Here is a 26548-nt window from a genome sequence, read left to right on the forward strand (position 1 = left end):
TTAGATTAGAAACACTTTATAGGCAATCGTGCTATTAATGCAGTGAGGATGGAAGAATTTTTCAAAGTACAAGAATTATACTAACATGCAGCATCTTTAATTAGCACTGGTTGAGAAATATCACTTGGTGGTCCAATTCCTGCTCTGTTTTCTGCGCTGACACGGAATTCGTATTCATTTCCTTCTAGTAATCCAGTTACTTTGCATCTAAGATCTGACACCGGTTTCTTTGAAACTCTAATCCATCTCACACCTTTCTTTTCTCTTCTTTCCAGATGGTAACCTGTTATCTCGCTGCCACCATCATCTATTGGCCTCTTCCAGTTCACTGTCACAGTATTTTTGGTTATATTTGATATTTCTGGTTTGCCAGGAGGACCAGGAGGGCCTAGGAAAAGAAAAAAAAAAGATGTTGAAAAATACTAAATACTGTATAAAAATACTGTATTTTTATACAGACTGCAGTAAATTTATTCTATAACTTATTGGCCAGTTTTGCTTACCAAATCTGTCCACCATTTTAACTGGCTCTGACTGAGATGGTTCTCCTCTTCCATACTGGTTCACAGCTGAGACACGGAATAGGTATTCATTTCCTTGAATAAGTTTAGAAACAACGTGTCTACAAGACTGGATGTCTTCAGCAACCTGAGTCCATAGCAATCGGCTAGTTTCTCTCTTTTCAAGCACATAAGACTTGATTGGGGATCCACCATCTTCTGTAGGAGGAGTCCATGTGAGAGTAGCTTTTTCAGCAGAGACATTACTGACTTCAATTGGTCCAGGGGGACCTGGTACATCTAAGACTTTCACATGCACATGTTCTTCTTTAGTACCAAAAGGATTAGTTGCAGTGATTGTATATTCACCCGAATCTTTTCTGGCAGCATACTTGATAGTAAGGGCAGAAGAAGTTGGTGTTGATTCAATATGAACAGTCTCTGAAGGCTTAAAGTCTTTTCCTGCTTTTGACCAGACTGAAGTTGGAAGTGGTTTGCCTAGAATACTTATAGCAGACATTGCAATGGTGTCTCCTGCTTTCACAGTTAGGCCATCCTTGATAGTTGGATCAATAACAATAGTTGGTGCCGCTGTAACAAAAAAGTTCAGGAAATGAAGAGGACAAGAACATCTTTAAAATTAATTGAATAAGATGCCATATACACATATATGGAAAACATACCATACTCATCCTTGCATGTAATGGCTCCTGTAGGTTCAGATGGTGGGCTAATGGCTCCAGCAGTATTCTTTGCTCTAATTCTGAAGTCATATTTTGAGCCTTCATAAAGATCAGTTACTGTAAATGCACATTCAGGAACATTGACATGATTTGCTTTCATCCAGGTTTTGGAAGGTAGGTCACGTTTCTCCACTATGTAGCCAATTAATTTGTGTCCACCATCATATTTCGGTTCTGTCCAGACCAAAGTTACTGAGTTTCGAGTTACGCTGATAGCTTCAGGTTTCCCAGGAGGATCTGAAAATAATAGCAACAAAATACAGGAGTAGCAACATGGATATTACCATTTCTAATTAGAGAAAGAGATAGATAGATAGATAGATAGATAGATAGATAGATAGATAGATAGATAAGATAGATGATAGACAGATAGATAGGCAGATAGATGATAGACAGAGAGAGAGAGAGGGAGGGAGGGAAGGAGGGAGGGATGGAGAGAGATGAAAGAATAACTTACCAATTGGATCAAGAGCCACAATTGGTTCAGATGGTAGACTTGGTTTCCCAACCCCAGCTAGATTTATTGCCATTACTCTGAATTCATATTCTAAGCCTTCAGTTAGTCCTGTCACTCTGAAGTCTTTCATTCTTAGAGGAGCCTTGTTTGCTCGCTTCCACAAAATACTGTTCCTTTCTTTGAATTCGAGGTGATAGCCTACCAAGAAACAAACAAACATTGCTTATTATTGTAATAGTATAAGTACCAATGAACTGATAGAAATCAATATTTTTCTTATAGCATCCTTTACATTTCTAATCTTTAGGCAGTTTAGCCATCTGCATCTAAAATTCTGGATAAACTTTCTTAATTTTCCTCTAAAATATCTGTCTCATTACCATAAATTACCTGGCAAACTCTTACTTGCAAGTTATATGCATTTATTTACATTTAAATCATTTAAATAAATACATTTAAAACGATGCAGAAGCTGATTAAATCATTTTACATTCTAAATAGGAGTGTTGTTATACGTTGCCAGCATTTTGATTTTTTCAGTTACCTAGTGTGCTCAAAACTATGAAGAGGGAAAAGGTGAGTTAATTAAAATGTGTCTCAGGGACTAAACTTTGGGGAAAGTTTAAGTAAAATGTATCTCAAAAGGTATACCTGTTATTGGTGAGCCACCAGTCTTTTTAGGGTCTGTCCATGTCAGAGATGCAGAATCATGCCTAACCTCAACAATTTTGGGTGGTGGTGGAGCATCAGGAACATCTAGAAAACGTGAAAAATTGGACTCAATCATACAAAGACGCAGCGGAAGCGCCACCCTGCCTATAAATGACTACAGAGCAACTCTATTACTTACCAAATGGATGCCTTGCAACTACAGATCCAGATATTAGACCTTCACCTACACCGTATTTATTTTCAGCACTGATTCTGAAGGAATATTCAGAGCCTTCATGAAGTCTTGTAACTCTAAAGGTAGTTTTCTGTACAGCCGAGGCACAGGTCACCCATTTATTGTTCACATTGTCTCGCTTCTCGAGGATGTAGTTCGTGATTTCTGACCCGCCATCATCTTTGGGAGGACCCCATTTTAACGTCATAGCATCAGCTGTAACTTCTTCAAATTTCACAGGGCCGGTTGGAATTCCAGGTTTGCCAACCACTTTTACAGAAATCGTGCCTTCTTTACTACCAGCAACATTCTTCAGTGTAATTGTATATTTTCCAGCATCATCTTTATGGCAGTCACGAACAAGGAGAGAAGTGTTAACTGCTGTAGCTTCAAAGGCCACTCTTCCCGACTGTGTTAGAGGAAGGTCTTCTCCTTTCTTCCATGTCACGGTTGGTACTGGCTTCCCTTTAATTGGAATTTTCAGACGGAAAGAGCTTCCTTCTCTAGCCAAATAGCACAAGCCTGGGAGGTCTCTTAAATCAAGATCAGGTGCCACTATAAACCAAAGAAGGCAAATAATTACAAGTTCAGTTCAGACAATAATAACTTCCCTTCCCTTTTGCTCTTTATTTGTTTTTTCTTTTAACATCCCTTCAATCAGTGGTGAAATTCAATTTTTTTTTACTACCAGTTCTATTGGCGTGACTTGGTGGGCGTGGCAGGGGAAGGATACTGCAAAATCTCCATTCCCACCCCATTCTGGGACCAGCCAGATGTGGTATTTGCCAGTGCTCTGAACTACTCAAAATTTTAGCTACCGGTTCTCTAGAACCTGTCAGAACTGCTGGATTTCACCCCTGCTTTCAATCCCTTGCATCAGGGTGGAGTCAGGGTGACTGAATGGAGCTAAGCGTTTACTGGTCGGATGCCCTTCCTGACACCTATTTGCAGCTTGTAGCAGATATTTTCTCTTTTGCCTAGAGAGAGAAATATCTACAGGTACCTAGGATTGAACTCATAGCCTCCTGATTGTAAGGCGAGAGCTCCACGTCTAGGCCACCACACTGCTCCCTTTTGCTCTTCAATAAATAAGTGAAAAGGAGGAATTCTCTATAGCTTTGTTATTTTTGCTGTAAAACATATTGGCAGGAAAGGTTCTTTCTCCACTAAATACAAGGCTCACAAGCACCATATGTACATTAACAAATGGCTGTAGGTATCTACTCACCAATATCATCCCTTGCCAGCACGGTAATTTCATTCGGTGTCCCGTACCCAGCTTCATTCTGTGCTCTCACTCTGAAAAGGTATTCTTTTCCTTCTTTCAAGTCTCTTGTTGAATAGTGAAGATTCATAGATCTCATAACTTCTTGCCACTGGTTCTCACCAGTCATGAGCTCAACAATATATGCATTAATACGACTTCCGCCATCACTTATAGGCTTTTTCCAAGTTAAATTGCAGGATGACTTTGTGACCTGTGGAGCTTTTAAGTCCACAACAGGTCCAGGTGTTTCTGATTGAAACAAGAAATATTTATATATACTTACATTAAAAAAGGCTCTAAATGAAATCAGAAACTTTAAGAGACAGGAGACTTTTAATAATTGAGGAAGAGTAGAATGATCTTACCTGAAGCTTTGACAGCATCGCGAGTTTCACAGGGATCACCTATGCCGTATTCATTTTCAGCAAAAACTCTGAAGAAATAGGATTTGCCTTCTTCTAAGTTAGAAATCCTAAAACTAGTTTTTGGACATTCTGTAGCCACCGTAGACCATGATTTTCTTTCTGCATCACGTTTTTCAACCACATAGTTCTTCACGGGGCTACCGCCATCTATTAGAGGAGGCTCCCACGAGATGAAAGCGGAATCTTTAGATGCTTCTTTTACAATCAGATTAATAGGAGGACCAGGAGTATCTGCATTAAAACAAGTGAACAACAATTATTGACTAAAATATACAATACTTTTGCATATAAAGTCAGAAGAATTTGCGACTTTGAAACTAATGGGTTTTGAAAAGATGCATGCCTTTAGACAAATAAACAGGTGGAGATTGGCACTCACCAAGCACTTTGACTACAATGGTATATGACTTTTTGCCACAGCTGTTCTCCAAATGCAAGACGTATTTCCCAGCATCGTATTTATTGACATTTTCACAACGCAGGAAAGTATCAAAATCAGTTGATTTGATGTCCATTCCTGGCCGGTCTCTTATGTTGGCACCCACTTTAGTCCAAAAAATCTTTGGAGGCGGTCGTCCTCTTACTGGCACATAAATCCTCATTGTGACTCCAGCACGTAATACTAGAACTTTCCTCAATTCAGCATCAAGTTCTCCTTCAGGTGGAACTGAATTTCAAATAGAAGATTAAAAAAAAAAATCAACCGTTTGAACGAAGAGTGGAAAATATAAAATGAACGAGGTACGGTGAATTAAAAATAGGAAAATGATGGTTAGAAAGTACAAAGAGAAAATTCTTCTAAAAGGTCTTTCAGACATCCTTTCAAAGTTTCAGACAGCCTGCTATTTAACCAAAGCAGAGAGAAGCTTCTCACATTATGGTGAGTGGTTAAACTGCACTATTGCAGGCTGACTCTGCCCATAGCCAGGAGTTCAATCCTGACTAGCTCATGCTTGACTCAGCCTTCCATCCTTCTGAGGTCAGTAAAATGAGGACCCAGATTGTTTGGGGGCAATATGCTATCATTTGTAAACTGCAAAGACAGTGCTGTAAAGCACTATGAAGTAGTATATAAATCTAGGTACTATTGCTATTTTATATTCTATTTCTTACTCCTTCTGTATAGAATCTTGAATTAAGCATACCTCTTGTCACTCCAGGGTTCCAATCAAATTAGAATGTACACATGCTGTAGTGCTGCTGTCTAGGTATTTCCCAAGAGGAATACTTTTATACTAAAAAAGTATTTTGTTATTTTTCAATCTCACCTTCATTATTTTTATAAATAACTCAGGTGAACATAGCTAATACTTCTTCCTCTTCCTATTTTCCCCACAGCAGCAATCCTTGAGGTGAGTTGAGCTGAGATAGACTGACCCAAGGTCATTCAGCTGTCTTTCATGCCTAAAGTGGGACTAGAACTCACAGTCTCCTGGTTTCTAGTTTAATGTTTTAACCACTTGTCCAAACTGGTTCTTGGAAATATATCTTCCGAGTATCATTCAGAAAGAGGAAAAAAAATGTTTTCTTAAAGTAGAAGGGTGAACAATGTTTTCCTTAAGGAAAAATACTGATATTATTATGGTTGGCATAAAAAGTAGATAGTTTTATATTAAACAAGATTTTTAGGAACAGAGAGGTATGTGGATTGTTTCATCATTGTTGGGAACTGAAGGACAAGGGTTTCTATAACAGGTTCACATGAATTCACAGGTTGAACCTCTCGCCCTGGATTAAAATTACCAATTCAGTTTCTTTGCAAAGTACTCACTTAGAATATCCTTGGCAAAGTGCTTGTCAGGTACATCACTTGGGTCACTGTAGCCAATCTTATTGACTGCATAAATGCGGAACTGATATTCTGTGTTCTCTGAAAGTCCAGTTACTACATAATGTGTATCGGGCAAATTCTTTGGCAAATTGCATCGGACCCAGTTGTCTGTGTCAACTCGTTTCACTTCAACGAGGTAGCCAATAATGGGGCTTCCACCATCATATGCTGGTTTGCCCCAAGACAGGCTGATAGAGCTACGTGTAGAATCAACAACTTTTGGGAATGCTGGGGGCCCAGGAGGATCTGGGAATAAAAACAAAAGCACAAGTTATATATCGCAGAAACATTTGGACATAGCCATAAAAAAATAACGTGTGGGTGCGTGCGTGCACGTGTGCATCTGTCAACTTACACTGAGGATCACGAGCATATGCTGCCTTAGATGCTCCACTCGGTTTGCCTGGCCCAGCTTTATTGAAGGCAATTACTCTATATTCGTATTCTGTTCCTTCTTGGAGTCCAGTGGCCTTTATTGTTCTTTCAATGACTGGCTTTCTATTAACTTTTGTCCAGTTAAGAGCTTTTGTTTCACGTTTCTCAACAATATATCCAGTTATAGGGGAGCCACCATCATCAGCAGGCGGTTTCCAGCTCACAGTCATGAAGTCCTTTGTTATATTACTAATTATTGGTGGATCACAAGGCCCGGGTACATCTAAAAATAAATATTTGAAGTGCACTTAAGCAGTTGTTCAGCTATAACTCAGTAACAATCGGACTGAAGGAGTTACTAAGATGTGCTTACCATATGGGTTTTTAGCCACCGCATTTTCAGTTAAGATCGGATCGCCTACTCCGTATTTGTTCTCAGCCGAAATGCGAAATTGGTATTCGTGTCCTTCAATCAGCTTCTCAACACTACAGCTCGTGATTGGGACATTTGCAGTGACTTGAGCCCAGTTGGGTCTACTCGTTTCACGTTTGTCAACAATGTAATTTGTAATGTCTGACCCCCCATCTTCAAGAGGAGGTTCCCAAGAGAGCATGGCCCGATCTACATACATATTTGTAATCTTCACTGAAGCTGGAGGACCAGGTTTGTCTGGAAAACACAATTGTTTGACAGTGAAATTCTAGATCCATCACTTATTAACAGAATAGATAGCCCAGTTCTCATTCATCTTTAACTTACCTAACACTTTAAGCTTTATAGTTGCTGACTTGGAACCACTTGCGTTCTCAGCAGTAATAGTATAATCTCCTGTCTGCTTTCTAATGACACTGAAGAGCTCCACAGTAGACAGGTTTCTCTTGGTGGTGATCTTAATTCCTTCCACTGGTTTTAGAAGCTCCCCTTCTTTCTTCCAAGTAATAGTTGGCGTAGGTTTGCCATAGACATTTGCTTCCAGGCAAACATTGGTTCCAGCCTTTGCTATGAGTAAGGCTTTCATACCTACCCCAAGCTCTATCTTTGGTGGTACTGAAAAGTTAAAAAAAGAAAGAAAGAAAGAACGTTGAAGACTACTTTGTGAGAAGTATGAAGCTCAGCTTTAATATTATGTAATAAACTTAATGGTAATAAACCTTACCATTTTCTGCATGAACAGTGATTGGATCTGAAGGTTCAGAAGGGGCACTAATGTTTACTGCTGTTTTTGCTATTGCTCTGAATTGGTACTGAGCATTTTCCTCTAAATCAGTTGCGGTGTACTCTTCTTCAGGGATCTGATGGGGGATAGAATTGCACCGGACCCATTTAGCACCTGGCAGCTTACAGGCTTCAACATAGTATCCAATTATCTTGCTACCGCCATCATGTTTTGGTCTTGCCCAGATAAGAGAGACAGTATTCTTTGTCACGTCGATAACTTCAGGTTTACCAGGTGGATCTAAAATAACAAATGAGATCAAGTTTAGCTTCCATGTAACTTGCATATTTTAGCCTCCATGTACTTTAGACTCCATTTTAACATGGCATTATTTTAACAAGTCTTATAAAACCTAGAGAACCAAGACAAAACAAGCTGTGGGCATGATCTAGAAAAAATAAAATCTATGAGGAGAACAAATGCTTGACAAATGCGTCTATGCTTGTCTCTCCTTTTGAAACCCTTGAGGTATTGAATATATTTGATATTCTAAATTTTTGGAGAAGACTCAGCATTAATACTAACAATTTATATTTGTACACTATAGGGAAATATGTACAAAATGTTTAACTTACCAATTGGTGTTCTTGCAGTCACGTAATCTGTTGGTTTGCTAGGCTTGCTTGCACCTGCTTTGTTCAGAGCGTAGATTCTAAATGTGTATTCTAGCCCTTCAATTAGGTTTGCACATGGATACTCTGTAGACCGCACAAGGGTGTCATTGGCCTTGACCCACAGCAAACTGTTCCTTTCTTTACGTTCAATGAGATAGCCAGTTATTGGACTGCCTCCATCACTGTCTGGCCTATCCCATGCTACAAAAATGCAATCCTTATTTACTTTGGTAACACGTGCATTTTTGGGTTCACTGGGAACATCTGCAGTAAAACAGAAGGTAGGTTTTTAAAAATAATGCTAATAGTATTCAACATATATCCTGATGGGGACAACAGTATAAATGGACAGTCAGACATACCAAATGGAAACCTTGCGATCATCTTATCAGATTGAAGTGGCTCAGAGATGCCAAATCGATTTTCAGCCCGAACACGGAACATATATTCCTGACCAGGGGTCAATTTTCCAAGTCTGCAGTTTGTTTTCGTGACAGAAGCTACGGCAGTTATCCAATCACCGCGACTGACATCACACTTCTCAACCACATAGTTAGTGATGTTACTACCACCATCTTCAAGAGGGATGTGCCATGACAAACTACAGGCGTCGGCATCTAAATCAGAAATTTCAAATGGTGGCTGAGGTGGTCCAGGGATATCTATAGAAAAATCCAAAAATATAGATGTAAATTAGTATAGATTTTGAGAAACACATAAAAGGTAAATGTGTAAGAACTTCTCAAGCTCGGGAGAAGAAAATCAAGCATACCCATGACGATGACTTTGATTTTCTGAGTAGCTACTCCAGAGCTGTTTTCTGCTGTGAGACTGTAATAATCGCTATCTTTCCTAGTTACATCTTTAATAATAAGAACCGAAGTGCCCTCTGCTTTATGCACTGCCAGGCGACTAGAAGTAAGCACATCTTGGTCGGCTTTCATCCATTTACAGATTGGTTGAGGTTTCCCGTAAACATGTGCCTCAATTCTGAGTTTCTGTCCAGCTTTTAAACTGATATGATCTGGCATCAGGATTTTAGGTGGCACTGCAATTAAAATTCAACAAAGGAAAACTGTCATTCGAGGCAAATAAAACAAATGAACAACTCAGTTACTTTATATTTCACATATGTAATTCTGAAAAAATCTTCAACCGATGTCAGCAAAAAGTTCTTTTTTAAACTAAACCTCAGGCTCCTGATAATTTTCATGATCTGGATTATTTATTTATTTATTTATTTGTTTGTTTGTTTGTTTGTTTGTTTGTTTGTTTGTTGGGACTTATATGCCTCCCTATCTCCACAGGACTCAGGGCAGCTCACAACAATAAACAAAACAAACAAACTGTTAAAAACAAAGTCCATGATAAAATTGACAAAAAATCCAATAAAACCCCATTAAGTTTTATTAAAAACCCCATCAGTCTAGGGCGGCTAGATGAAATAGCCATGTTTTCAGCCCACAGCGTAAGGAGCGAAGGTTAGGGGCCACCCAGAGCTCCAGAGGGAGTTGATTCCAAAGGGTGGGTGCGCCTACAGAGAAAGCTCTCTCCCTGGGGGTCGCCAGCCAACACTGTCTGGCCGACGGCACCCTGAGTAGGCCCTCCCTGTGAGAGCACACTGGGCGATGGGAAGCTGTTGCTGGCTGCAGATGGTCGGCCAAGTATCCCGGGCCTAAGCCATGTAGGGCTTTATAGGTGATCACCAGCACCTTGAATCTCACTCGGAGGGCAACCGGCAACCAATGCAAGTCGCGCAGGAGAGGTGTAACATGGAAGTGTCGGAACACTCCCATCACTACCCGCGCGGCTGCATTCTGCACCAGCTGAAGCCTCTGAGTGGCCTTCAAGGGCAGCCCCATGTAGAGAGTATTGCAGTAGTCAATACGGGAGGTGACGAGTGCATGAGTGACCGTGCGTAGGGCATCTCGGTCCAAATAAGGGCACAACTGGCGCACGAGGTGAACCTGAGCAAATGCCCCCCTAGTCACGGTCATAACATGATCTTCCAAATTTAACCATGAATCCAGGAGGACACCCAGGTTACGCGCCCTGTCTACAGGGGGTAACACTTCACCCCCTATAACCAGAGATGAAATATCTTGTTCGAGCCGAGATGCTGGTACCCACAGCCACTTGGTCTTGGCAGGGTTGAGCCGAAGCCTGTTTCTCCCCATCCAGGTCCGTACCGCTTCTAGGCACTGGGACATCACGTCGAGGGCATCACTGGGCTGGTTCAGGGTGGATATGAAAAGCTGGGTATCATCAGCATACTGATGATACCTCACCCCGAAACCACGGATGACCTCCCCCAGCGGCTTCATATAGATGTTGAACAGAAGAGGAGAGAGCACCAACCCCTGGGGCACCCCACAAGTGAGGGGCCTTGGGGTCGACCTCTGCCCCCCCGCCAACACCGTCTGTGAACGCTCCCGAGAGGGAGAAGGAGAACCATTGTAGAACAGTGCCCCCACCCCCAACCCCTCGAGGCGTCACAGCAGGATACCATGGTCAATGGTATCGAAGGCCGCCGAGAGATCTAATAGGACCAAGACACAGGAATATCCCTTGTCCCGGGCCCTCCAGAGATCATCCTCCAGCGTGACCAATGCCGTCTCCATGCAGTATCCGGGCCTGAAACCCGACTGGTATGGATCAAGGTATTCTGCTTCCTCTAGGGCCAACAGGAACTGCTGTGCCACCACGCTCTCAACAACCTTTGCAATAAAGCGAAGGTTGGAGACAGGACGAAAGTTGTTCAAAATGGCTGAATCCAAGGCAGGTTTCTTGAGGAGGGACCTCACCACCGCCTCCTTCAAGGCGGTGGGGAAGCTAGCCTCACCCAAGGATGCAGTAATCATTGCCCGGATCCAGTCACGTGTAACCTCCTGGGCTGCATAAACAAGCCAGGAGGGACATGGGTCCAGCAAAAATGTGGTAGCACTCAGCTTCCCCATGATCCTGTCCATTTCCTCAGGGGTCACAGGATCGAACTCCTCCCAGATGACAAAACCCATTATCTCCCCCCCGTTCAACCCTGCCCAGTCAGAGTCCAGACCGTCCCGAATCTGAACGATCTTGTCCAGCAGATGCTGACTATACTCCTCGGCCTGACCCCGCAAAGGGTCATCCCCTGCTCCCCGATTCAGAAGAGAGTGTGACACCCTAAATAGGGCGGTCGGGCGATTATCTGCGGATACGATGAGGGCAGAGAAGTAAAAATGCTTTGCCGCCTCCATCTCCACTAGGTAAGACCGTGTGAGGGATCTTAACTGTGCACGGTCAGATTCGGAATGGGTGGACCTCCAACAACTCTCTAGGCCTCTCCTCCGCTGCTTCATCTCCCGGAGCTCCTCAGTAAACCAAGGGGCCAACTGGGATCTGCGCCAGGTCAGAGGCCGCAAAGGCACAACACGGTCGAGGACATCCACCAGAGCCTTGACCGGGGCGTGGGAAAGAGAGATAGGTATCGGCCCAAGCTCCATCTGGAACCACTCAGGGTCCATCAGGCGCCTGGGGCGGAACCAGGTGGTTGGTCCCGCAGCCCAGCAGCGGGGGGTGGCATTGTGGAAGACTAGCCCAAGGAGATAGTGATCGGTCCATGACAGGGGGTAAATGACTGGTATTTCCCCACCGAGCTCCGCACGCCACTGTTCCGAGATAAAAACAAGATCGGGCGTGTCCCCCCCCTCCATGGGTCGGGCCCTGAATTATCTGAGACAGGTCCATGGCTGCCATGGAAGCCATGAACTCCCAGGCTGCTCCCAACGCCCCACCCAGAGAAGGCAGATTGAATAGGAGTGACTTATGTTGAGTGCACGGGGGATGAACAGGCTTCAGCTCAACCATAGCAAGATGAAGTGACTTCGGGTTTTAGAGCTTCCTGCATTGGATGATTTTCCATCTTTAATTCTGCATGGGGTTATACTACTCTAGACAGAACCAGTGTGCAATTTGGATATTCTTCTGGATTCATGGTTCCTGTTCAAAGATCAGCTGGCAATCAAGGCAGGGAGGCACCAATTGTATCCTTCCATGGATTAAGAGGCACTGCACACAGTCATTCATGTTTTGGTCACATCTGAACAGAATATAGCGATGAACCCCAGAGTGGGGTGGGAATGGGGATTTTGCAATATCCTTCCCCCAGGAGTGGGGAGGGAATGGAGATTTTGCAGTATCCTTCCCCTACCATGCCCACCAAGCCACACCCACCAAGCCACACCATGCCAACCAAGCCACGCCCACAGAATTGGTAGTAAAAAAATTGGATTTCACCAGTGGGTCAGGGTGATTAAAGGAATACTGTTCTCTCATTATCTTTATCTCTTTTATTAAGTAGGCAAGAAGGGTATACTCCAGGTCTCATTGATCAGAGGCTATCATCTAGTGTAGTGTTCCCCAACCTTTCTGGATGTGGACCAGGGATTGGGGACCCCTGATCGAGTGGGACCCAGGAAAACGTGCCTTTTCTGTACCTGCATTTGCACTCTGGATTATCATATCACCAGGGGTTAGGTTGGCCCCAATAATGCTTACCTTTTGGAAAGCCTTAAAAATTTGGCTATTTTCCCAGCCTTGTTTCTCAGGAGAGCAATTGAGCCCACAATACTTGTGCAGGGTTTCTTTGCCAGCCATGTGTTTTTAATTGATTGTGGCAAATATTTTTATTCTGTATTTTAAAATCTTATTAGCAACCATAGTTGCATTAGTAAGATTGGTGCCATATAAATTGATTTCAATAAAAGACATCAATAAACATATTTGATCATAATTACTTACTGAGTTGTTCTTTGACTTCAAACATGCCTTCTGTTTCTCTTGGTAAACTTACTCCAACAGCATTTCTGGCAGCCACTCTAAATTTATATTTCTTCCCTTCTTTTAGGCCAGCAACAACAATGTGAAGATCTTTTACAACAGAGTACTGGGTCCAGTGATCAGTAGCTTGTCCTTCTTGTTGATATGAAATAATGTAGCCATCAATTTTGGCACCACCGTCACGCAGTGGTGGCAGCCATCCTAATGTAGCACTGTTCTTGGTAATTTCAGTCACTTCAAGTTTCCTTGGAGGATCAGGCTCGCCTTAAAAATAAAACAGGCAAGAATAAAAAATAAAATATAAACATTCTAAGCAGCAGTTGTTTGAATTAAATCATTTCTAAAATCATTGCAACTTTTTATGGCTAATTACCATATTCTTTAAACTCATTAACAGTTTAATCCAGTTCGATTTTCTGCCGAATAAATAAGTTGCGAGAAAGTGATTTTAAAACTCTGTGGTGCTGTATATTTGGACTCTTTTGTTCATTCTTCTAAATTGAGTCCTGGGCTTCTACTCTAAATTCTTTCCTTTGTAGGGCTACTGAATAGTATATATACATTATGTAAGTATTTTTAAAAAAATTTAATGTGTGAAATTCATCATGATGATTCTAATAATCATAGTATTATACAGTAGATGTCTAAATATTCTTAATGTATGCTTTCACTTAATGCACTATTTATATATTGTGCTCAAATACTGATTATTTTAGCAGGTATGTCAGCATTGCAATTTGTTGGGGAGAAAGCGACATTAATGAATACTTACTTAGTGGATCTGTTGCCATGATTGGCTTTGGTGTATCTGTTGGAACGCCTGGGCCATATTCATTGACTGCAGTTACTCTGAAGAAGTATTCAGTACCAGGCACAAGGTTAGTAACTTTGAAACTAGTCTTCTTTATATCTGAAATAAGAGTTCCCCAGCTTTTTCTATCAGCCTCACGCTTTTCCAGAATGTAGTGTGTAACAGGACTTCCGCCGTCATTCTCAGGTGGTGTCCATGAAAGCTGGCATGTCATTTTAGTGACATCAGAGACCTTGAAGTCTGCAACAGGTCCAGGAGTATCTATGAAGAAAACAAAGGGTACAGGTACAGCATTAACCAATCTTCAGCAGTTTGTTAAACCAAACAAGGCAGCAGATTACTATCCCTGATTATCCCTGGTACTTACCAAGAACGCGGACATTGACAAACACTGCTTTTTCTCCTGCAGGGTTAACAACAGTCAAAGAGTATTTGCCTGAGTCATCTCGAGTTGAATTAGGAATGACACAGAAAGCCATTGTGTCAACCAAGTCAACCTGGCCCTTTCTGATCACATTATCAATTCCAACTCTCCTCCAGGTGACTTTAGGTGCTGGTCGTCCTCTAACAATAGCAAAGAGTCTGATGGGGCACCCAGCTCTGACTATGAGTAATTTCCTCAGGCTAGCATCCAAATCTATCTCCGGGGACTCTGAAAAGTAAAAGATAAAAAGTGTTGTTTGTGAAAGCACCCAGCAAAGTAGAAAATCAGTAACACATAATTTAATGGTTGATTGGGAAAATTACCAAGTATTTCTTTTGGAGAAACAGCTTCCTTCAAATCAGCTGGAGGACCAATGCCAACCTGATTTTGGGCAGAAACACGGAACTCATATAGTTCTTTCTCATCCAGACTTGTCACAGTAAATTCTGTATGAATGACTTGCGCTGCAACATTGCATCTTTTCCATCCTTCATTGGGACCAGCTTTTTCAGTTTTTGGCCTCATTTCTACCACATATCCAATAATTGGAGCACCACCATCATAGAGTGGCTTTCCCCAGCCAAGTGTAATAGACGTCTTTGTGCTATCAACAACCTTAAGATTGATGGGAGGACCAGGTGGTTCTGTAAAATATATCAAAGTACAAAAATTAGCAATTCAGTGAGTCAAACAGAGTGTTCAAATATTAATTCAATGTACATAAAAGATCATTACCTAATGGGTCTTTTGCTACTGCTGGCCTTGATGGGAAACTTGGTTCACCAATTCCAATTTCATTTTCTGCCTTCACACGGAATTGGTATTCATATCCAGGAATAAGATCTGTAACTTTCTTGCGTCTTTCTGGAATTGCAGTTTTGGTAACAGGAACCCATTTTAGTGACCTCTTCTCCTTCTTCTCTAGTATATACCCTGTGATTGACTTTCCACCATCATATTCTGGTGGATTCCAAACTACAGTCATCTCATCTTTGCTGACTTTTGTGATCTCTGGAGGATCGGGACGGCCAGGTCTATCATATTTTGTTTTGGCTATAATTGGCTTAGTCTCTGTTGGTGGACCAGTGCCCATTTTGTTTTCTGCACGAACCCTAAAGATATATTCATTCCCTTCTATGAGATGTGATACTTGTACAGAGTCCATTATCACTGAAGAGGAATATGTGGTCCAAATCATACGCTTGCTTTCACATTTCTCTATGATGTAGTTCTGTATTTCACAACCCCCATTATCTTCGGGTGGGTCCCAGCTGACTTTACATCTGTCAGTTGAAATATCAGAGACTTTGAGATTTCTTACTGGTCCTGGTTTGTCCAAAACATTTACAGTAGCGTACGCTACAAAGCTACCAACTGGGTTAGTGGCTGTTATAACATATTTACCGCCATCAGTACGTCTTGATTTTTGAAGAAGCAACTTAGATGAATTTGAAGTTGTTTCAATTTTGGCCCTGGGAGATTTGGATAAATCTTCAGTATCCTTTGACCAAGAAACTTCTGGCTGCGGCTTGCCTTTAAGTCCTGCTTCAATTTTAATTGGTTCACCAGCTTTCACAGTAAGTACTCCGCTCAATTTCAACTCAAGTACTGGCTTTTGCACTTCTTCTTTAACAACAACTTCACTTGTTTTTACCCAATCACTTTCTCCTCCTTCATTCTTAGTTTGAACTCTGAACTGATAAATTTTATTTTCAGCACATTTGTCAACCATATACTGTGTTTCTTTAATGCTGCCTTTGTGTACTCTTTCCCATTCGTCTGAATCCTTCGGTTTTCGCTCAACGTGGTAAGATAAATTGGGGCTACCACCATCATAGTCTGGCCTTCTCCATTTCAGATGCACAAATGTCTTTCCTGTTTCTGCAATATGAAGATTTTCAGGCTCACCTGGCCTATCAATTGGATTAATGGCAAGGATTGGAGTCTTGGTCTCGACAACTGGGCCTGGACCTACTTTATTTTCTGCACAAACACGGAAGAAATACTCATGATTTTCTATGAGATGTGCTTTTACCATCCTCTTAGAAAGATCAGAAGAGACTATTGACCATCCTCTCTGATTTGGTTGGCGATATTCTACTATATAATTTGTAATTTCGGAGCCACCATTATCTTCTGGATTCTCAAAAGTGATCATACAGGAATCCTTAGTGACATAGCTTACTTTCAGGTTCCTACAAGGTCCAGGTCTGTCAAGTACATTAACAATGGCTGATGCTTGGGCATGTCCACTGCTGTTTTTAGCTGAAATAATGTACTTGCCATGGTCTGCTCTTGTAGATGATTTAATTTGTAGCTCTATGCGTGGAATTTCTTGAATTATATCAGTGCGCTTATCTTTTGTTAGTATTTTGCCTTCTTTCGACCATGTTATGTCAGGCTCTGGTCTCCCTTTCACTTTGCCTAGAATTTTTATTGTTTGGCCTACTCTAACTGTAATGACATCACGGCAGGTCACATCCAGTTCCAGCTCTGGAGGAGTCAGAATGTCTTTAGCAAGAACTGTTTCAGGCAATTCTCTAGGTTCTCCCTCTCCTACAATATTTGCAGCTTTGATACGGAATCTATATTCATTTCCTTCAATTAGCCCAGGTACTGTAAAGGCACATGGTCTAATGAGTTCATCTTTATTAATTCTATTCCACTGAGTTGTTCCACTTTTCTGACATTCTACGACATATCCCAGTATAGGGCTACCACCATCTTTGAGTGGTTTTGTCCATACCAGTTCAGCTGTTTCTCTGGTCTTATCTTTGAGCTTTGGATTAATTGGAGGCCCAGGAGGTGAGATAGGACGTGTTGCTTTTATTGGGTCCGAAGGTGGAGATGGTTTGCTTAGGCCAACACTATTCTCTGCAAAAACACGGAATTCGTATGTGTTGCCCTCATAAAGGCCTGTAGCTCTGAACTTCAGATCAAGTACTGGTGATTTATTTACTCGTATCCACTTGCCAGAAATTTCACGTCGTTCAAGAATATATCCAGTTATTGGACTTCCTCCATCAGATTTTGGCATAGTCCAATTTACCGTTGCAGCGTTTTCAGTAATATCATGAACTGTTGGTTTACCAGGAGGAGATGGTGGATCAAACATAGACTTAGCAACTGTTGGTTGAGAATCAAGAGGTGGACCAATGCCTATCTTGTTCTCTGCACGAACTCGGAAGATGTATTCAGCACCCTTCTGTAGGCGTGGAATTTTAAGTCTTGTTTGACTAAGTGATGAGCAGACCATTCCCCAGGTTTCTTTCTTTGACTCTCGCTTTTCAATAATATAATTAGTTACAGGACTTCCACCATCATCTTTAGGAGGCCGCCAAGCAATAACCATGTGATCTGCAGCTACTTCTACAATATCAATTGGGCCAGTAGGAGGACCAGGAACATCCAAGACAGTTAAATGAACTGCTACAGTTTTGCTTCCGGCTAGATTGGATACTGTGAGTAAATATTCTCCAGTATCTTTTCTTGTACAACTTTTAAGAGTAAGAACTGTTGAATAGTTGTCAGTATCAATTTTGTAATTGCCTTCTGATTTGATTTCAGTATCATCAGTGACCCACTTTGCAGTGGGGATGGGTATTCCTCTCATGATTGCAGGAAATCTTACTGTGCTGCCAGCTTTAACAACAAGCCCTTCTATTAATTTCACATCTAGCTCAACAAATGGCGGCACTGAAATAAAAATAAATAAATAAATGTTACTATATGGTTACCATATGGTTAATTAAAATAGGCAATAATTACTAATAGGATGTATGACATCCATAAAACTAGAAATTACCTATCTTTTCTTGGCACTCAATGGGTACAGTTGTGTCTGGAAGACTAAGACCCACAATATTTTGGGCTTTCACACGGAATTTGTAAATCTTTCCTTGTTGTAAGCCTGTGACAACACATTCTGGCACAGGGACGGTCTTGAATTTCGTCCAGTCATCTGTTCCTTCTTCTTGGTATTCCACCAAAAATCCAGTTATTTCAGCACCACCATCGCGATCAGGGTAATTCCAAACAAGAGAGACTTCTGTCTTGTCAACATCTACATGATGTAAGTTCTTTGGTGGTCCAGGTGGATCTTATAACACAAGAAGATAGTAAAATCATAATTCTGCTTTTAAACATATAAAAACATGCATGTAACATTTGTTAAACATGAAAATTGATAGCTCATTCGTAAAGGTATATTTCCTAAATCTATTACATTCTACATTGAGATTGAGATCAGATTATAGTTCAAGTGCCATGTCCAGTTCAGGACATAACACTTTAAGAAAGTGCTTGAGAAACTGGAATAGATGGAAAGAAAGGCAAAATAAATAAATAAAAATAAGCTTTATGAGGAGAAATTAAAAAAACTGGGGATTTTTATCGTTAAGAAGTTTGTCTGAGGAGAAATGTGATTATCAAATAACAAAAGGAGGGTGACTTAGAACAGGGTGTCAAACTCACATCATCATGGCGGTGTCACATGACGCATCAGGACTTTTTCCCCCTTCACTAAACCGGTTGTGGGCGTGGCCAGAATGTGATGCATCCGGCCCACGGGCCAGGAATTTGACAACCCTGACTTAGAAGAAGGTCAAATCCTGTTCTCTATCATACCAGAATGCAGGATATAGATCAAGGATCTTAAATTGTGGGAAGTTATATTTTGGCTGAATGTTGAAAAAACCTCTGATGGTAAGAGATATTTGGCTGGAGCCAATTATCTAGGAATGTGGTGAGCTCTCTCTTTTACTGGATCTGTTATAGCAGAGTATGGGTAGTCATGTGCTTTTATCTGGATTCCTGCAAGGGGATTAGATTTAGTGAGTCCAGCCACTCTATAGGTCTGTGCTAATATGAAAATGCATATTACATACTATGGATTAATATTTTTGCATAACCAGCATTTTGTATGAACAAATAACAACAACAACAACTGAAATAAGCTTACAAAGTGGATCCATAGCCTTAATTGGCTTGTGAGTTTCAACAAAAGGTCCTCGTCCATACTGATTCTCGGCAGCAACACGGAAAAGATATTGAGTGCCTTCCATAAGGTATTTAGCCAACAGACTGAGTTTCTTAGAAGAGGAGGATATTGTTAACCATTGAGCAGCAGCAACATCCTTCCTTTCCACGACATAGTTGGTAATGACGGAGCCACCATCGTCCTCAGGTTCCCTCCAAGTTAGGTAACAAGAATCTTTTCTAACTTCACTCACTTGAAAATCCCTAGGAGGCCCAGGCTTATCTGGAAAAATATTAATAGGCAACAATGATTCATTGAAATTCATTTGATAGATTTAATAATACCTTTAAATAAAAAAAGGCCACCTAGGCTAACAGATGTAACTGAATAGTCCTATAAACTTTTCATCCCCAAATTTGCAAAGGGATATGAAAATGAGATGGAACAGGTCAATATTCTTTGCTCTTTCACTACTTGCTCCTGCTCCTTATCTTATTTCCCAGTGACAATTGAAAACCATATTAGCACAATTACCTAGCACAACAACTTTTACTGAAACTGTCTTTGATCCAAGAGGATTCTCCACCGTCAGGGAGTAAATTCCTCCATCTTCATGGGCAGCATTACGTATTTCCAGTTTGCTACCAACGCCTGTAACTTCAATATCTGCTTTTGTAGAAACTTCCTTATCTTCTTTCTTCCAAGTCACTTTTGGGAATGGAATTCCTTTAATTACAGCACTGAGTCTCAGTGTAGTTCCAACTTTAATATGCTGTTCCCGTGCCATATTAGCATCCAAGATTAACTCTGGAGGCTCTGAAAAAAAAGTTTTTATGTTCAGAAAGCATCCATGTCATGTATTCATTTAAAATGAATACAATTTAACGTTCTGCTTACCAAGTCTGTCCTTGACTTCCACTGGATCACGGACATAGGCTGGCTCTGATTCACCTGCTGCATTAACTGCCATGACTCTGAATTTATATTTAGTACCTTCGGTGAGGCCAGTTACACTATATTTTGTATCAGGGCAAGAATCAGCAGTAAAATTGGCTTTCTTCCATTCCTCATCTCCAACCTTTTGGTATTCAACAAGGTAGCCTATAATCTTCCCTCCTCCATCATGACGTGGTGGATGCCAGGACAAATCCACTGAGCTTTTAGTTTTATTCACCGCTTCTGGATTAACCGGAGGACTTGGTTTAGCTGTTAAAAAATAGAAAGTAAACAGCAGCCATGAGAAGAGAAAATATTTGTCTGAAAATGCTGATTCAGAGAAGAGCAGGTAAGAAAGTGTTTTAAAACATACCAATTGGATCTTTAGCAAAGATTGGTTTTGATGGTGGGCTTGGGTCACCAATGCCAATTTCATTTTCTGCTGCGACCCGGAATTCATATTCACAGCCTTCAAGGAGATCAGGTACCTTAAACTGAGTATCTGGATAAATAGGTTCTTGTGTAACTTTTGTCCACCGATTAGACATGGTTTCCTTCTTTTCAAGAATATACTTGGTTATTGGTTTTCCTCCATCACGTGGTCTGTTCCAGGTAACTAATGCAGAATCTTTGGTGACATTCTTAACGATTGGCTGCTCTGGTGCATCAGGAACACCTGGGGAAAAAACATTATTTTTTAAACCCATTTATAGAACAATAGGTATATGAACCAGGGGTGAAATGCTCCCGGTTTGGACCGGATCACCTGATCCGGTAGCGATGGTGGTGGGTGGTTCGAAGAACCGGTAGCAAAAATCCCTGCGCCCCCCCCCACCATGCCCAGCTGAGCCGCAAAATCATCAGAGGCTTTTTTTTTTACTTTTAAAAGCATTTTTTCTACAACTTCTTCTGCCGAAAAAATGCTTTTAAAAGTAAAAAAAAAAGCCTCTGATGATCGCGTGGCTCAGCTGGGATCTCAGAGGCTTTTCAAAAGCATTCAACAATGTTTTGAAAAGGCTCTGATGATCAGGCAACACAGCTGGAATCGTCAGAGCCTTTTGAAAGCATTTTTTTTAACCACCTCTTCCCCAGAAGAGGTTGTAGAAAAAAATGCTTTAAAAGTCTCTCTGATGATCTCAGCTGAGTTGCCTGATCATCAGAGAGACTTTTCAAAGCATTTTTTAAAACAATCAGGCAACTCAGCTGGGATCATCAGAGAGACTTTTAAAGCATTTTTTTCTGCAACCTCTTCAGCGGAAGAGGTGGTTAAAAAAATGCTTTGAAAAGGCTCTAACGATCCCAGCTGTGTTCCTGATTGGCAGAGGCTTTTCAAAGCACTTTTTTGCATTTGCAGAAAAAATGCTCTGAAAAGTCAAAATAAAAAAAAAGTTGGCCACGCCCACCCAGTCACATTACCCCCCCCAACAAGCCACGCCCACAGAACCAATAGTAACAAATTTTACATTTCAGCCCTGATATGAACTATGCTGTAAGACTGTGTCAGGTAAGTAATTAAAATAGATTAGAAAATAGGTGACGTACTAAAACGATCCTTGGCTTTCATTTCATCAGATATCAGTGGATCGCTTATGCCATACAGATTTTCAGCATAAATTCGGACAACATAGTCTCTTCCTTCCAGTAATTTAGGAACTTTGCATGTTGTTTTGACGCTTGCTGATGTAACTGGCATCCAGAGATCTCTGTGAGCATCTTTCTTCTCAATAATATAATTTGTAATTGGACTACCACCATCATCCAAGGGAGGTTTCCAGGAAATAACAAAGTGGTCTTTATGTACTTCATCAAAAATGACAGGGCCCACTGGAGGTGAAGGACGGTCTGTTGAAAAGCATACAAATATAAATGTAAACACACACAAACAATTCAAATAAAAATGTACAGATTTGACAATGCCCAAAGAAGGTATACATTGCTAATTTCTAACATGTGTTGATAAAGCTAAATATATTGTCAATTTCCTTTCTGTTAGCAAATGAAATATGTAATTCTTTTCTCAATTTACCAAACCTGATTTATTCTTAACAGGGTAAAGTTATGTATACATCAGCGGTATTTTGCTACTTTAACAAAAGCAGAGTCAATCCCTTGGAAACTAGAGTTGAGATATGTAACCTCATGGATTAATCAGATAGAATATTTAGAAAAAGTAAATACTACATTGCTTAAGTCTTGGTTGCAGGGTCTAGAGGGGAGCCATTGAGGAATGGTGTACTAAAAAATAACTGATAAAGAAATGAACAAGAAATTAATTTCTAAAATGTAAGTACTTTCTGATCTGTATATTCTAGATGTAAAACCTACTTCGAAATCTGTTTTCTCCTGCTCATTTGGGAATCTTCTTACTACTCTGCCAGGTGGTGCACTACATTTCTACTCCAAAGACCATATGGCCTCACTGCAAAACACTGGAATGACTTTTTCTTGAAATAAGCTGATTCTATTTCTCGGTACTCGGTATAATCATCTCCTTCAGTCTTCCCAATGCGGGGTGGATGGGTGGGTGTGGATCAGAGATAGAGTTCTTTTCACAAGAATCTTATTCTTACATATTTTAATTTTAGTCTATAAATTAGTGTATAACTTAGTTATCAGATAAGTGAGAAGCATTAGACCAGCTTTCCCATCCTGTTAATATAATTTGTCTTGGTTTCTAAAGTGCTCACTATACCATTTGGAATGAGCTTCCTCTTACATACTGCGTTTAACTTTCTGCAGCTCCTTGTTGATTATAGTAAAAAGACCCAAAATATTCAAAGTCTAATTTGGTTAAAATTAATCACGACAACATTGTTAGAGTAGCAGATTTCCTTGTTCTGTACTCTGCTGCAACCTCTGCCGTGCCCACACATCCTTTGAGGTCAGGCACTATTCATTCATTCATTCATTCATTCATTCATTCATTCATTCATTCTGCCCATCTCACCAAAATGGGTCTCTTTTTAATATAGGTGCTGCTCTGAAAAGAAGCAATTGACAAAAGCACCTTATGGCCAGCTTATCTTTCAAATCAGCAGGAATTTATATTCCCAATCTATGCTATAATTCAGTTATAATTCAAAGAAAACATGAACAATTCATATGGTTTTTAAACTATACTCAATCAACTCTCTCACAGATCTTCCAAGCAAATAGAACAAGACTTACCAACAACAGTAACTTGACAGAATCCTTTTCTTGATCCTGAACTGTTTTCTACAACAACACTATATCTGCCTGAATCTTCACGAACGGATTTTAATACACCCAAGCAAATTGTAGCCGGAGTAGTCTGGATCATAGTTCGCTTGTCTTCTTTCACTGTAATGTCATCTTTGTACCAAGTAATCTTTGGTGTTGGCTTGCCTGAATATCGGCCAGTCAGACTGAATGCTTCTCCTACGCGGACTGTCAGTTTTTCTCGGATATCAAGCTCAAGCTGGGGAGGAGCTAAAAATATTGTTTAAGAAAAAAAAAGAGCATTAAAAAAAAACAATAAAGGAAATCAACCAGTGCATGCTAGTGGGGTAGGTTCCAGAGATCAAACTTACCAATTTCATCCTTGCAAGTGATGGGTTTTGTGCAAAATGAAGGTTTGCCTTGTCCCACGATATTGCAAGCGCTCACGCGATACTCATAAGTGTCGCCTTCTTTCAATCCTTCCACAGTGTATTTCCTATCAAGCATTTTCTCTTTTGTAACTCTCGTAAATTTATCCTTTCCAATGAGTCGACTTTCCAAAACATACATGGTTATATCAGAGCCACCATTATACTTGGGTGGGTTCCAAGTCAGTGTAACAGACTCCTTAGTTACTGCTTTTACTTCAAGATCCTCAGGTCTCTCTGGCACGGCTAGAAATAAACAAACACAGCAGATTAAACACATATTCCTAAAACCATTTTTATTGCAATCTCTGCTGATAAAAGATAAAGTTACGTACTGATAGGATCTCTGATTAGGAGCTCTTTTGTTGTCTCTACAAAGGGGCCCATGCCAATGATATTCTCCGGTGCAATGCGGAAGAAGTATGATTTGCCCTCAATCAGTCCCTGCACGGTGGCATTTTGTCTGGTGACAGTACAAGTCACTGGTGTCCAAGCTCTGTGATCTGCTTCCCGCTTTTCAAGAACATAGTTGGTAATAGGTGAACCTCCATCGTCTTCTGGAGAAAACCATGTAAGTTTGCAAGAGTCATTGGTTAGGTTTTCCGTAAGGAATGGAACTCCAACTGGGCCAGGTACATCTGTTAAGGAAAAAGAAAAAGAAGAAAAAGAAAAAAAATGTAATCAGGATGAACATTTGCCACCAAGAACTAAGATCCTCAAGAATAGTGAGATAAAGATATTTAGCTTTTTGCAGCTTACCTAGCACATCAACGATAATAGTCTTCTTTCTTTCTCCACCTGCATTTTTAGCAAGAAGCGTGTAAATACCCTGGTGACTTCTTTTGCAGTTCTTTATGACCATAGAAGAACTGATAGCAGTTTCCTCAATTTTAGCTTCTTCCGGCAGAGGTCTTTCATCCCTGCTCCAAGTAATAGTTGGAGGTGGCTTTCCTGAGACATAAGCTATAATGCGGATGACCCCACCAGCATGAACAACAATTCTGTCTTTTACGTGGGCATCCAGGTGGAGATCAGGAGGCACTGTAGAAACAAAGAATGCATTTTATATATGCCATACCTTTCAAAAAGGACACTGGAATAGTTAGGAAAAAAAGCATATGCAGATATATAAAGATCCTGTACAAAAATATGTGTATATGACACATTACATATGTGCACATATATGTATATCTCTCTGGGTATATTTGCATGTGTACACATGTTGTCATAAGAAGTATCACTCTAAAAAAGGGCATGGCCGAAAGACACTTAAATGAATGAATAATAATTAATTGCAATAATTAATTGTTCCTTCTCTGTGGAACATCATTCCCCCAGAAATTAGAATGGCCTTTACTTTAAAACTCTTCTGGAAGGTGCTGAAGACCTGGTTCTGCCAGCAGGGCTGGGGAACCCAGAGCAGGATAGAGCCCATTAAATTGCTCGTGTGATGTGTTGTTGCTGGGGCAGGGGGCGGGGGGTTATATTATTATATTATATGATTCTCTCTTTCATTAGTTTTATTGCTTTTTATATGAGTTTTTTATATTCTTGTAAGGTGCCTTGAATAAATAAATAAATAAAATTCCCTCACAAACCACCCTCATACACTGAAATACACTAGCCACTAAAACATACAACTTTATTCCAGTAGTAATTCAAAGAGGACTGGGGGGGGGGGCAGGTATTGGGAAAGAGTCACCCGTGAAGAGACTCGAAGGTAAGAAAAAGGTGTGTGTATGGGATAAAACAGAACCACAATTGTGGAATGATGTAATTAGGTATAAAAAGAATAAGTTCAAAATGAAATTTATCAGGAAAATAGGCCCTCCCCAAGCAATGGATGATTTTCACCTAATCTTTCAAGGCATTTACCATTTTAGCAATATAGCCTCCCCTCTATTCACTCTATACTTCCCAATTCATTAAGATATTGTATAAGGTAAATGATAGATTTTGAATATTTTACCCTTTTAAGAAAAAAAAAGATATTTTTTTCTTAAGAAATACCTATTCTGTCCTTTATTTCAATAACTTCAGTAACTTCTCCAGGCTCTCCAATACCAGCAGCATTGATTGCTCTGACTCTAAATCTGTAGAAGCCTCCTTCTTTTAATCCTGCCAGAACAAACTTGGTTCCTCTTATTTCTTTATCTTTTGCCTGAAAATGAAAAATAACATAAAGTCACCTATAACATTTCCTGCAGGGCAGAACAACTAGAACAGAAGGGAATATGGGCGGCTCTAATACTGGCATGCACGTTTCTTTATATAGCAATTGACTGTAAAGTTCCGAATCAGGAAAAATTCATTAATAATGAATGAAAGGTGAAAGAACCATCTTTATCTCCGAGGCATATGATATGTGGGTAACCTTTCCAAATTAAATTCTGAGATAAATTGTGTACAGTCATAGTTTCTCCACAAGTGTCCCTAATTCACAAAGAAAGCTAAGTACGTGCCATTATTTTTTTTTTAATACAGTCTTATTCTAGACATTAAGATGATTTTGTATATAAAATATTCTGTAAGCCACCTTGAGTCGCCATGGGTGAATAGGCAGCAATATAAATTCAATCAATCAATCAATCAATCAATCAATCAATCAGTAAATAGACATTTTTAAAAGTGATACTAGTCATAGCTAGTAATTCT

General features: G+C 40.4%; 1 protein-coding gene across 1 annotated transcript in view; it reads right to left on the reverse strand.

Annotated features, from left to right (window-relative positions):
- The window catches only part of TTN (titin), a 312529-nt gene that overhangs the window by 50717 nt on the left and 235264 nt on the right, over nt 1-26548 (reverse strand). Inside the window, exons 260-292 of the mRNA XM_087882058.1 lie at nt 25904-26054; nt 24653-24934; nt 24229-24531; nt 23837-24139; nt 23454-23735; nt 21828-22127; nt 20659-20961; nt 20247-20555; nt 19884-20165; nt 19332-19631; nt 18177-18470; nt 15107-18067; nt 14695-15015; nt 14315-14599; nt 13909-14208; nt 13098-13400; nt 9088-9363; nt 8678-8977; nt 8277-8579; nt 7642-7941; nt 7245-7532; nt 6858-7154; nt 6465-6767; nt 6050-6355; nt 4658-4945; nt 4219-4509; nt 3815-4102; nt 2551-3141; nt 2352-2456; nt 1701-1898; nt 1184-1480; nt 504-1091; nt 86-388 (exon numbers count right to left, since the gene is read on the reverse strand). Of these exons, the coding sequence (XP_087738184.1) occupies nt 86-388; nt 504-1091; nt 1184-1480; nt 1701-1898; nt 2352-2456; nt 2551-3141; nt 3815-4102; nt 4219-4509; nt 4658-4945; nt 6050-6355; nt 6465-6767; nt 6858-7154; nt 7245-7532; nt 7642-7941; nt 8277-8579; nt 8678-8977; nt 9088-9363; nt 13098-13400; nt 13909-14208; nt 14315-14599; nt 14695-15015; nt 15107-18067; nt 18177-18470; nt 19332-19631; nt 19884-20165; nt 20247-20555; nt 20659-20961; nt 21828-22127; nt 23454-23735; nt 23837-24139; nt 24229-24531; nt 24653-24934; nt 25904-26054 (12601 nt within the window). The remainder of the gene's footprint in view (nt 1-85; nt 389-503; nt 1092-1183; nt 1481-1700; nt 1899-2351; nt 2457-2550; nt 3142-3814; nt 4103-4218; nt 4510-4657; nt 4946-6049; nt 6356-6464; nt 6768-6857; nt 7155-7244; nt 7533-7641; nt 7942-8276; nt 8580-8677; nt 8978-9087; nt 9364-13097; nt 13401-13908; nt 14209-14314; nt 14600-14694; nt 15016-15106; nt 18068-18176; nt 18471-19331; nt 19632-19883; nt 20166-20246; nt 20556-20658; nt 20962-21827; nt 22128-23453; nt 23736-23836; nt 24140-24228; nt 24532-24652; nt 24935-25903; nt 26055-26548) is intronic.

This window comes from Pantherophis guttatus, chromosome 1 (assembly GCF_059756535.1).
Source record: "Pantherophis guttatus breed Tessera chromosome 1, ASM5975653v1, whole genome shotgun sequence".
Lineage (NCBI taxonomy): Eukaryota > Metazoa > Chordata > Lepidosauria > Squamata > Colubridae > Pantherophis > Pantherophis guttatus.